Here is a 12,320-nt window from a genome sequence, read left to right as displayed (position 1 = left end):
TGGGAACTCTTAACATTCATATAAGTGACCGGTCCAACAATCTGCCTCTGATCTAGAGGACTATGCTCTAGACCTTATCCTTATCCGTCCCTGATCCCATGATCATTTCAAATACCCGCTTGCTGGCATCTCCTATTCTTTTGACCCTGAAATCTCTGCTTTACCTGTCTTTCTAGTCTCCAGTCATGGATCAAGCTAACCACCCTTTGCTCCCATCCTACCCGGTGCTTCCAGTGAAAAATCACATGACATTACCAAATGGTTTCTTTATGGAGTTATAATTCCTACTCTCAGCTGGACCTTCAGGGCTGCTTGAAAACCCCTTTACTCATTTTAAGTGGGTTTCCTTTCTCATTTCCCCCAGGAGCTATTGGGAACATTAGCTATTGGAACATTTATCAAACTTAGCCCACCACTGACCTTACGTACTTTGCCTCCTGCTTCCCTAAGAAAACAGAAGCTGTAAAACACAAACTGACTTCCTCTCTACTACCGCATCTCTGCTCACCCTCCTCTCCGTCTTTACTCTCTCAGAGGCAGAACATGACTCTAATTTACAAAGATCAGCCTTCCGCCTGGGTTGAAGCCTCAATGCCATCTTCCCCCCTTATATTTTTCATTCTGTCTTTCTCCACTGACTCCTTTGCTCTCCTCAGTCTATAAACACACTTAAATCTTGCTCATCCTAAAGAGTGCCTTCATTTTCCTTTAAGTTGAACTGCTTTAGCTTTCTACTCTTTAAAGTGTCCACTCGGGGCTTTGATAGGACGTACTTCATTCACAGCACTGGCCTAGCACAACAAACAATATTGTAAGTAAAATAAAAAACAAAAAACAAACCAAAACAAAACCTTAAAACTGTATCTTTCAGAGGAAGATGGGTATGGATGTTAGTTCAGGGCTGGTCTTCCTCAGCAAAAAGCGGAGGATTGGCAGTAGTTAGCTCAGGGCTAGTCTTCCTCAAAAAAAAAAAATAAGCAAACAATATTGTAAGTAATTATTGGGTATGTTTCTATTCTTAGAAGTCTGTGAACTCCTGAAGGACCAAGATTATGTCATATACATCTTTTTATCCCTAGGACATTGCACAGTACCTGATATATAGAGATACTAAATAAATGAGTGCTTGAAGCCATTTGAATTGGGTAGAACCATTTTTCTCCCTGGAGGGTAAAAGTTGGCTTGACCCATTCCAAGACTTATCTCTCTCTCCATGAGACTGCTTTTACCTCATGTGACATGGTTTTTAAATATAGAGTAATGTTTTAATATTGGTCAACAGAGTCAAGGAAAGAATTTGGTAGGATTTTGGAGACTTTAAGTACATTTGTAGCCTGAAACAAAGGCATCAGCGGAGAAGGAGTTAATCAGTAGTGGCTCCCAAGGTAGAAGGAAGAAAAACGAAGCTGTTCAATGAGCAGCGCTGAATTGAGCAGAGCCCTTACCATCTGGCAGGCAGTAGGCAAGCAGCCAGGGGTTTAGTGGTGAACAAGACAGATGCTGGCCATTGGCCACGCCCTGGAATTCCAAGTCCAGTGGGAGGTTGACAGACCTTTAAAGATACTTTAGAAATACTATTGAGTTACAATTGTGCCAAAAGCTGTGGAAGAGAAGCACGAGAGAGCCAAACTAGGGGAAGTAACTGGTTCGGCTGACTGGGGAGGCAGGCAATGAGTAGGGTAGCTTGATGAAGGGGGTGGGGTAGAGTGTCCAGTCTGTTTCGGAATGGAGGTATTTATGTATTATGTCCATGACACACAATTCTGCATTTATATGGAATCACCAACATAGTCTACTAAAGGGAGGGTGGTGGATTTCAGGGTGAATAGCAGGGACACAGTAACCTACATGTGTGAGTAATCTGAAATAAAAACGTAGGAGAGAGGAAACTCATTTTGGATGAGCTTATCATGTATTGGTCTGAAGTAACTAACATTAAATGGAAAGGTCTGTATGAAACCGCTGGGCTTGTTAAAACTGGGAGAATTGTCAAATGTTTATGTCATGATGTATTGGTAATTTTCTGGGTTTTCCATAGACACTAAGGAGGGCAGTCTTGTAAGGCCTCACTTGGATCAACTCACTATTTACTAAAAGCATCTTGCATTTTTCAGTCGTTGTGTCTCGTCTTCTTTCCATTAATCTAAATATTACTCATTGCAAGGTCTAGTTCATTATCTAGTCAAAAAAGCTTCCCTGCCTGCCAGCTAAAAGTTGTCCCTCCCTTCTAGTCAATTCACCATTTTGCTCACTTTACCACTCTAATACCCTGTTTTGTATTGTTGGCATATTTCTCATTTGGCTGTATTTTATCTCCACAACTATATAGAAAATTCAATAAAGACTATGCCGGCTGTATAAAAGGTACTAAGTAAATATTTGTTGAATAAGTGAATGCCGGCTATATAGAAGGTACTGAGTAAATATTTGTTGAATGAATGAATGAATGCAGCATCTATAGAATTTTCTATATTACTTTTGTCCCTAGTAGATGGACATCTAATAAGTACTGTCTGGTACAGTACACAGGGGAAAATATCATCTGGTCCAGAAGCTTGCCTGTGTCTTGTCCTCTGTCTTAAAATATGAGGTGTGTGCTCTTTTTTCTGGATGGTATGAATCTGAAATCTTCCCAGGGAAAACACTGTCTACTTTGTCTAACTTTCATCTTAGCCTTACTGATTATATTGGCAAAATAGTCTGCTCTCCGTAAACTAGAGGGAGAAATGTGGCGTTTCCAAAAATAATCTCTCAAATACACTCCTCCCAGCGGCTGCTCCAGCAGATCCAGACAACGGGAGCTCTCCTAATTTGTGGTGGTTAGGGTTTTAACATCTTTCCTAAAGAAAGTCAAAGAAACTCTTTCTCTTCTTAGATTGCTCTGTGCCACTGGATTATTTTGGTTGGGTTGATAGATTCCAAAAGTCAAACCTGCCCACTAGCCAGATGTCTGTGACCACTGAGTTTCCACTGGTTTTTCAGTTGCCAGTGATTAAACCAAAATAAAAGAAGGTGATGCCATGTCTGGCCAAGGGCAGACGTTGTCAGTTGCCAAAGCCCCGGCGTTCATCACACGGTTGACATGGTGTCTGCTACCCTCGAGGGAGGCAGGCAGGCAGGGTTTTCAAAAGGCAGGGAAAACTCTTAAAAGCAAGTGGGTGTCATTTGGAAATGATTTGATGAATAGGAAACTTACAGGCCAGCCATTGAAAATCTCACTGGTGATGTATTAGCAGGACTGTTTGGAGCCCACATTGAAGGTAAGGTCCGCCTTTCCCACATGCTGCCCTTCATAGCTGACACATTACACATGTCTCCGGCACGTAACATATGGCTTCCTGAACTTGCAAATGTGGCTTAATGTGCTCTGTTGAAATAGCGTCTGTTTAAACAGTCTGCTGGAAAAGTGAGCCCTATTCAATAAAATGGTTAATTTTGTGTCTGTGAATGCTTTCTCTAGAGCCCTTTAAAAGGTGATTTTTAAGGAGCATAGTAGAAAATTTGTGAATCTAAATTTGCATTAGGGCGTTATCTGCCTCTGAAAGGGTAGTGGACTATCGGTCCTAAACTGTAAATATTAAAAGATTCATAGAGCATGAATCATGAAGGAAGAGTACAGATCATGTAACTCAGTCATAATGATAATCACTCTTTTTTGAGTGCCTAATATGTGCCAGGCCCGTCGTATACATTACATTTAATTCTTGGGATAATTTGTAAGTAGGTGTGATCCCCCCCACCTTTTACAGATAAGGAAATGGAGACTCAGACATTGATGACCTGCTTGAGACCACCTAAATGGGAGGTGGTAGAGCTGGGATTTCAACTCCAAAGCACTAAACTTGAAGTCTGCCTCTTTTTTCTACATCAGGCATTCTTAACTTGGGTTTATGGATGGGCTGGGGGTTGGGGTTTAAGATAGAGAACCCTCTGCAATTGTACACAAGCTTCTGTGTGTATGTGCATTATTCTGAGGAAGGATCGTAACTTTTATCAGATTCTCACCTGGGTTGGTAAGGCCTCCTAAGAGACAGATTTCATACCAGGCTGCCTGCATTTTAGAGATGAGGAAACAGCAAGTGAGAATACAAACGGCCCAAGGGCACATGGTGCGGTATTGATTTGACCAGAAAGCGAACCACAAGACTTCTTTCTAAATTCTGGGTGAAATAAATCACATAGAGAGAAAAGTGCACGAAACAAGAATGTAACGTTTAACAAGTAAACCTCTGTAGAGCCACTAACCAGGTCATGAAATAGAACACAGACCCCAGAATGCTCCCAGGTGTCCCTTCCTGATCAAATGTCACACCCTCACCCCTAACCACTATCCTCGATTGTTTGTAACCTTGTCCTTGCTTTTCTTTATAATTTTGCCATCTGCATATACATCCCTAAACAATATGGATCCATTTTTCCTGTCTTCATCTTTATACACATGCAATCAAACTATTGTGTACTCTTGCCTCTTGCTTCTTTCGCCAATATTGTTTTTAGCATCCATCCATATTGTTGCTTGTAGTTGTTTGTTCATTTTTATTGCCATGTGGTAATTTGGTGCTTGATTATAATTTATCCATTTTCTGTTATTGGACATATGATTATTTGTCATTTTTGCCTATTATGAGCAATGCTTTCATTAACATTTTTATATACGTCTTGTACACAGGTTGCACATGCAACTCCTAGGGAAAGCCTATATGTATTCAGCTTTTGTGGGGGACAAAATACCTACCTAGTTCTGCAAGGAAAAGTGAAGAATTCTTCCCTTCTCCCACCCTCTCCCTTAATACGCTTCACGGAGGAAGAAAATCCTTTCAAGTAAATTCTCTGATTAGCCTTAGCATAGGTTCTGATTCCCCCAAACTTGCAGTAAGAATCAGAGAGCACTTGTTGAACCTGAGTGAGTCCAGGACCCCACCCCAGATCACCTGAATCAGATGCTCCAGGGCCTGGGAGTCTGAATATTTAACAAATAGCCCAGTGGTTTTCACATCTGGGAGACAGGCTTCTCCCTAATGAACTGATAAGGCTTGGTTGCTTAGTTGGGAAGAGATTCGGAGAAAGTGTACCTATGATTAAAATGTTGGGAAATGGGTCTTAGAAAAGCTAAGTTGGATTTATTGAGCCTGTAAAATTAAAAATAAAACCTATAACATAATTAAATAATTGTTTGCAAAAGAATGAAAGAGTTTTAGAAATGAAAAAACAAATGTTTGCTAAGCCAGGAGAGATTTAGGTTAAGCAAGGGGAAGAAATTCCTGCTAAAATCAGCAACAGATACTGAGCAATTGCTAGGCACCACGGGGGTAAGAAATAAAGGCTGCTGTCAGTGCCTTGAGGGAGCTCAAGACAGGGAGACAAAAGGAGCACACAAAAGCCAGGACGCAATATTTCATCAAGTCTAGACTGTGGGCTTCAGTGGAGATGAGTAGGCGGGTCCCCCGGGACGTGATGGAGGAGAGAAGCAGAGCGAGGTCACCAGGAAAGGCTTTTGAAGTGCCTGCAGGGTGTGAGCTAGGCTTCGGAAGGAAGCCTTTCCCTAGACGGATGGGATGACAGACCTTTCTAAAGCAGTGGCGTGCAAAGTTTTTGATTGTCATTCCTCAGTAAAAGAAATATATTTTATATCACCACCAGGACACACATACATAAGAAGCAAAAGTTTTATAAAGCGTTTAACCTTATTAAATATGGTATATACATCTATGATGCTTTTAATTTTTTTCTATTTAATTTTTTGTAAATGTTGGATTAACCCACTAATAGGTTGAAAACACCATTCTGAGGGAACTAGGAGCCCAGTGTGGAGGCAGAGCTTTGCCTGCCCTGTGAGGGAATGCCAACTACAGGAGGGGATTTCCATCGCAGGTGGTGAGGGGATATTGCAGATATGATGGTGGTTTCCACAGGCCTTCCCTGATTCCAGAGTATGAGTGAATTACTTTGGGGTGTTATAGCAAAATTTCAAACTTCACCTCTCCTAAAATCTGCTTCTTTCACAAAACACTTCTGACACCAAACGTGTGGGATTTTTCTTCACATCAACAACTGATTCTCCAACTCTCCCGACACTAACTGGATGTCCAATAATTTGATGCGGTTCCGACACAACCCGGAGTTAGCGTCAGACCCCACAGGTTAAGGCTCAGTCCCACAAGACTGCTCCTGCTTCAGATGCCAATCACAAATCCTGGGCCAACTGCGATTGTGACCAACCAGCTATAAAGTCGAGGGGTTCCCACAACCCTCCGCTCAGGTTCGGTAATTTGCTAGAATGGCTCACAGATCAGGAAGGCATTTTCATTACTATTACCAGTTTATTATAAAGGATACAATTCAGGAACAGCCAAGTGGAAGAAATGCACAGGGCAAGGTATGGACATGTGTGTGCGCAAAGCTTCCGTGCCTTCCTAGCTCCACTCTCCCAGCACCTTGATGTGTTCACCGACCTGGAAGCTCTCCAGACCTCATGGTTAGGGTTTTTTTGGAGGTTCTATTATGCAGGCATGCTTGATTAAATCATTGGCCGTTGGTGATTGACTCACTCCCTGGAGGTGGGGGGTGGGGAGCTAAAAGTTCTAACCCTCTAATTACTTGGTTGGCTCCTTTGGCAACCAGCCCAAATCCTGAAGCTCTCTAAGGGCTTCTCACCACCAGTCATCTCATTAATGTAAACGCAGGTAAGGCTGAAAGGGCCTCATAAGGAATAACAAAAGATGTTCCTCTCACCCCTATCACTCAGAAAATTCCATTGGTTTTAGAAGCTCTAGTGCTAGGAACTGGGACAAAGACCAAATATATATTTTTTATTATATCACAACCTATTTATCTGACCAACTCTAATTTTGGACAGTGGATTGACTAAGATTACTTTTTAAGATTCATTTTCATGCTTGATTTCAGTTTGGTACCACTGAGCAGAGGAATGGAGATGGGGGAGGAATTTACTTCAGGATTCCCAGGAGCACTGACATTAAAAGTATACATTAAACACATATTTTGTCTCATTTTGTGTTTGGCCATGGAATTGTTACGGAACCCGGTGCGTTTTGCCAGACACGCTGTGTGCTGATCACCGAGATGACGAGTTTGCAGCAGAGAAAGAGTTTATTCACAAGGCAGACAAGCGAAGAAAGGGGAGAACAAGTCTCAAATCTGCCTCCCTGAAAATGGGGATTAGGGATATTTATGGGATACAGGGGCAGAGTGGTCTGAAGCGTGGGAATAGATGATTGGAGGTAAGGATAAGTGCGGTAGTAGATGATCTGTGCAAGTGTAGTCAAGCTTCATGGCTCTTCATAGGATGCATGTTCCCAAAATAATGGCATTAGCATGATCTGAAGGTTGAGTTTTTGGCCCTGATGTCAAAGGGTCATCTATCGGCATTCACGCAGGCCCAGTTGATGAGTTTTTGGTCTTAACCAGCCTGGACTGAACAAGGAGTTGACTCTGAGTTACTGAAAAACAGCTTAAGCATCTGTTGCCATGGTGACCCAAGCGTCAGAGATGTTGTCCATAGGGTGGGCTTTAGTAATGCATGTCTAACTACTTTTGAAAACAGACAACTAACTGAGTGAAACCCGGTTTCAGAATGTTTGGTACAGGATATGGCACCGGATGGAATAGTTATATAGGAGAAGATGTAGAGAATATCTCCATGGACAGGTTTAGGATTAAGAAGTTAATTTATAATTCAATTAAATTTATTAAATATTTGTGTGTGGGTAGCCATGTTCTCTTTGCCTCATCTGCTCTGAGAGAAAAGTAACTTCTGGCCTGCACTGGGGAGAGACTCTAGAGAAAAGAACTTCAGACCTCAAGGGATGTGCCATTGACCTTGTCTTCCCCAGAGTAGGGGAGGGTGGATCTTTCTTATTGTGTCCTATAGAAATTGAACTCCCTAAAGATCCACCTGTAACTAATTTTAGGGAACCCCTGTAATCAGATTTTTCTCTACTCGAGAGTTGAGTGCCTTAGTGACGCTGAGAAGGAGAATCCTTTCATGTGGTCTTTCTTTGCATCAGTACTTTCAGTCATGTTGTCTGAGATTTAATATCCTTTTGATCTTCCAAATCCAGTTTTAATTTGATCAGTTTAAGTTTGGGGAGGATTTTAAAAGACAACACTAATAATGTAGCATCGGAATGATGAAGGTAGGAATCAGTGATCCTAAATGTACTTCCATAAACCTTTTTTGCTTTGTTTTGGCTTGTAAAATGCAGTCTGGGGGAAATAAGCTGCAATCTGTTTCTTGGTGTTTGCTCCATTTTGTTGTTAAGTAAAGCTTCCCATTCTGCTAACAAATGCCTGTGCCTGGGGCAATAGATTTATTGCGTTCCTCCAATAGGAAACCTGATTTGATTGTTGTAGGAGAAGTGTGGATGACATTGGCCCAAACACATTCTTACTACGTTAAAAATATTTAGAGAGCCGTCGTGTAAAGCAGCACTGTTCTGTATGGTAGCCACCAACCGCTGGCACTTGAAGTCTAACATTAAAGTGAAAAATTCAGCTCCTCAGTTGCACTAGCCACATATCCAGTGCTCAGTAGCCACAGGTGACTAATGCAGTATTGATATTTGGGGCCAGATCATTCTTTGTTGGGGGGAGGCGGCTGGCTTGTACATTTTAGCATGCTTAGCAGCACCTTGGGCCTCCAACTGCTAGATGCCATTAGCATTTCCTAGTCATGACAATCAAAAATGGTCTGCAGAGATTGCCAGATGTCCCCTGAGGGGCAAAATCCCCTGGGCGAGAATTCCTGGCCTAGTGGCTACAGATTTGGACAGTGCAGGTATAGAACATTTCCATTACCACAGGCAGGACTGCTCTAGGATAGTCCCTAGCAAAGTTTGGTTTGGGGCATTTTATAGATTAAGCCTTTCGAGCATTAGAGGAATCACAATGGTCTTCTGGTCTAAAGCCTTGGGAAACTGAGGCACAGAGATGCTTTGGGTGACTTAAGGTGTGTTAACGTGTAAGTGCCAATCTAGATTTCTGGACTTCAAGTTCGTGCAGCCTAGGGGACCAACTTCTGATTTTCATTCAAACCTACCTCATTCTCCCTGTGTTCTTGCACTCAGCGATGGCCACGGGGGAAGAGGGAGTCCCAAGAAATGGGACTGGTCCACCTATGTTACTCCTCCATGGCCTGTGGCTTTCTCTAAAGGCCCTGGCTCTAGGCTGGGGTTGGAGGGGTGCTGGGATGTCTGGTGGGCCCTCCCTTGCTCTATGAGAAGGCAGAGTCCTATTGGGCTTCCCAGTTCCATCAGGGCAGAGAGATTGGGAACACACTGGGACCACGGAAGACTGTGGTCCCGTAAAATTCCCTCCTGTTAGCTTTTAAATCTCCAGCGTCTCCTTGGTGTACTTCCCTGTGGTCTATGGCAAAGCCTTTAATATGACATGCCAGGAGGTTCTTATCTTCAGAGGTCACAAGGAAGCAGAGAGCCCTGGAGACCTGTCTGTAGAAAGTTTTGGGGAGGGAGGAGTTGTCCTTCCCAGGGTGTTGGTATCCACAGCTGGAGGGGCCAGAAAGTGGGCCTAGCTGGGGAACGTCTGGTGGGCAGGCTGGGCCTGCAAAGTGACCCAGGGGCTTTAATGTGCCCCCGGGATCTTTTCTCCCATTAGTAATCCTATACTCCTCATAAACCTCCCAATGACTCTTCTTCAGTCACTGATTTTAGTCTCTCACTCCTCTGCTCCAAAACCTTCAATGGCTCACTGCTGCCATTTCTTTCTTTTTTTTTTTTCCTTAAGATTGGCACCTGAGCTAACATCTGTTGCCGATCTTCTTTTTTTCTTCTTCTTCTTCTCCCCAAAGCCCCCGGTACATAGTTGTATATTCTAGCTGTAGGTTCTTCTAGTTGTGGCATGTGGCATGCCACCTCAGCGTGGCTTGATGAGCGATGCCATGTCTGCGCCCAGGATCCAAACCAGTGAGGCCCCGGGCCACTGAAGCAGAGTGCATGAACTTAACCATTCAGCACCCCGCTGCTGCCATTTCTTGTTTGAAACTTCATAGTCTTATACTCAAGGTCCATTGCTCTTATAGAGAGATCTTTTCTTTCCTTCTTAAGAGTAAACCCTAGTTTTTGTACACATGAAAGCTTTACTGTTACTGTGGTATTGCATAGTTATGTTATTGTTGGGGTTGGGCGTTAAGGGGTGTAAAGGCTTTCCTTAAAGCTATTTGATGTTTGTAGCTTGATCAGGAAGAAGTTTCATTTCTGGTGACACTTTGTTGAGTTGGTAGCTTTGACAACTATTTAAAAGCAATATGCAACTCAAAAATCAGGGCCCAGTAAGCAAGCCAGAAAGAGTGGCAATAAAAGCAGATGAAAAATGGCGTGTCTATGCACTCTGCGGTAACCCCGAGCTGTTGGCCGGTTTGGTTCTGTAACACCGCGGGCCCAGTGAGCGGTGGACCAGGTCAAAGGGCAGTGTTCTGAGGAGTCAGCTGTCAAGTTTAGCTAGAAATAAGCTAATGTGTAAACTGGCCACGAGGTCTTTTTAAGTTGCCTCGTCTTCCCAACGTCAGTTAAAAGCAGTTACTTTATTTCAGAGTTTGCTGACTGGCCGCTATTTCATTGAACTGTTGATGTTTTCTTTTGGGAAACCAGCCTTCTTGGGTGTCTCCATGGTGAAGGGGAAGGTATTTCTAAGTTGCCCATTTGGGGGCAGTTTGTGATTTGAGTGACAGGAGGGTGGGCGACGGGGAGGACCGAGGTGCTGCTGGTCAGTACGGCTGTGGCCACTGTCGTTGTTCACCAGCTCTGCGTCTCCCCTTTGCTCCACAGACCAATGAGTGGAACAAGAATGATGACCGGCTGCTGCAGGCTGTGGAGAATGGAGACGCGGAGAAGGTGGCTTCCCTGCTGGGCAAGAAGGGGGCCAGCGCCACCAAACATGACAGCGAGGGCAAGACCGCGTAAGCTGAAAAGATTGGTTTCTCACTGTGCCAGTTCTGGGTTCTCAAACTGTTCTCTGGAATCCTTAGGATCCATAGGGGAACTTCACAAGTGCCTTTCAGAGGACTTTGTGAAACTGCTGTCCCCCAGCCTCCCATGTTCGAATGTGTAAGAGTATTTTTTAATCTGCGCAGTTCTTTTCTCTTCAAGTTCCAAATTATACATTAGGCTTTATGTGGAACGGCTATGTTGTTCCCAGGTATAATCACAGCTTTCATCAGAGAAGTAGCAGCACCAGGATTGCAACCAACTGGTAGGTGGGAAATGAATTCTATCCTAGATTAGAAACAGCATAAAAGAGTGATTTTTTTCCGTAAACTTCAAACCCTACTATTCATATTATTTCTTTTAAAACCCCCTCCTTAACATAGATCAGTAATTACATGAGTGGTATGAATTTTGCTTTATGATTTGCCATATGTGGTGCTCTTGCCCACCATAATTAAACCATATGGTATTTGATTAAGTATTTGTGTATGTATGTCTGTGTATTTATTTGTTGTATTCATCCTCACTCTGTCATATTGTAGAGAGATCATTGACTTTGGAGCTAAATACACTTCTAATCTGGACTCTATCACTTAGGAGTTGTGTAGTCCTTAAATCTTAATTTATTCACTGTCTAATGGAGATGATAGTATTCAACCACTAGCGTGGTTATGAGTGTAAAACAAGATGCTGACCTTGGTTGGATACCCCCAGAAGTGGGCTCTGAGACAAGGATTTGAGTGCAAGTAGTTTCTATAGCCAGTGATCCCAGGAAGTGCATGGTAAGAGATTGAAGCCCATGTAGCATGTTATTGGCAGGTTACTGCTTTAGACAACTGGAACCCATTCCTGCTGGGGACCTCTGGAAATCTGTTTAGACTTAGAGCAGGGGTTGGGCAACTATAGCCCACTATTTATCTTTGTGAATAAAGTTTTATTGGAATGCAGCCTAATCCATTCATTTAGCATTGTCCATGGCTGCTTCTGCACTGCAAAGGTAGGTTTGAGTAGTCAAGACAAAGATTCTATGGCCCACAGAGCCTAACACACTAACTGTGTGGCTTCTTATGGAACTGGTTTGCTTATCCCAGGTTTAAAGTATGCCTCAGGATTATCCCACCCAAGGGGTAAGGAAACTAGGGCATCTATCGCTGATGATCTCTCCCTCCAGGGAGGCCATAATGCTCATGGCCAGAACAAGTCCAAGAGGATATAGGAGGAGCACCTACAGCTATAGATACTATACATAAGGAACTAGCACAGTCCCCAGCCCACAGTAGGCACTTCATAAAGCCACCTCCCTTCCCTTCCTCTCCTAGATGAGCAGTCCTCAATGCTGGCAGCTCCTGCATTAGAATC

General features: G+C 43.2%; 1 protein-coding gene across 21 annotated transcripts in view; it reads left to right on the top strand.

Moving 5' to 3' along the window:
* Positions 1 to 12,320, top strand: part of RAI14 (retinoic acid induced 14) — a 138,497-nt gene that overhangs the window by 73,526 nt on the left and 52,651 nt on the right. For 15 of the 21 annotated variants that reach the window (XM_070246335.1, XM_070246340.1, XM_070246346.1 and 12 more), the window contains exon 3: positions 10,803 to 10,933. In XM_070246335.1, coding sequence (XP_070102436.1) covers positions 10,803 to 10,933 — 131 coding nt within the window. Of the gene's footprint in view, positions 1 to 10,427; positions 10,658 to 10,802; positions 10,934 to 12,320 lie in introns of those variants that run through there. The other 6 variants (XM_070246338.1, XM_070246333.1, XM_023625784.2 and 3 more) reach the window with 5 other exon arrangements.

The sequence above is a fragment of the Equus caballus genome, chromosome 21 (assembly GCF_041296265.1).
Source record: "Equus caballus isolate H_3958 breed thoroughbred chromosome 21, TB-T2T, whole genome shotgun sequence".
NCBI lineage: Eukaryota > Metazoa > Chordata > Mammalia > Perissodactyla > Equidae > Equus > Equus caballus.
The sequence above is the reverse complement of the archived record's forward strand: the minus strand, read 5'-3'. Positions and strand labels throughout refer to the sequence as shown.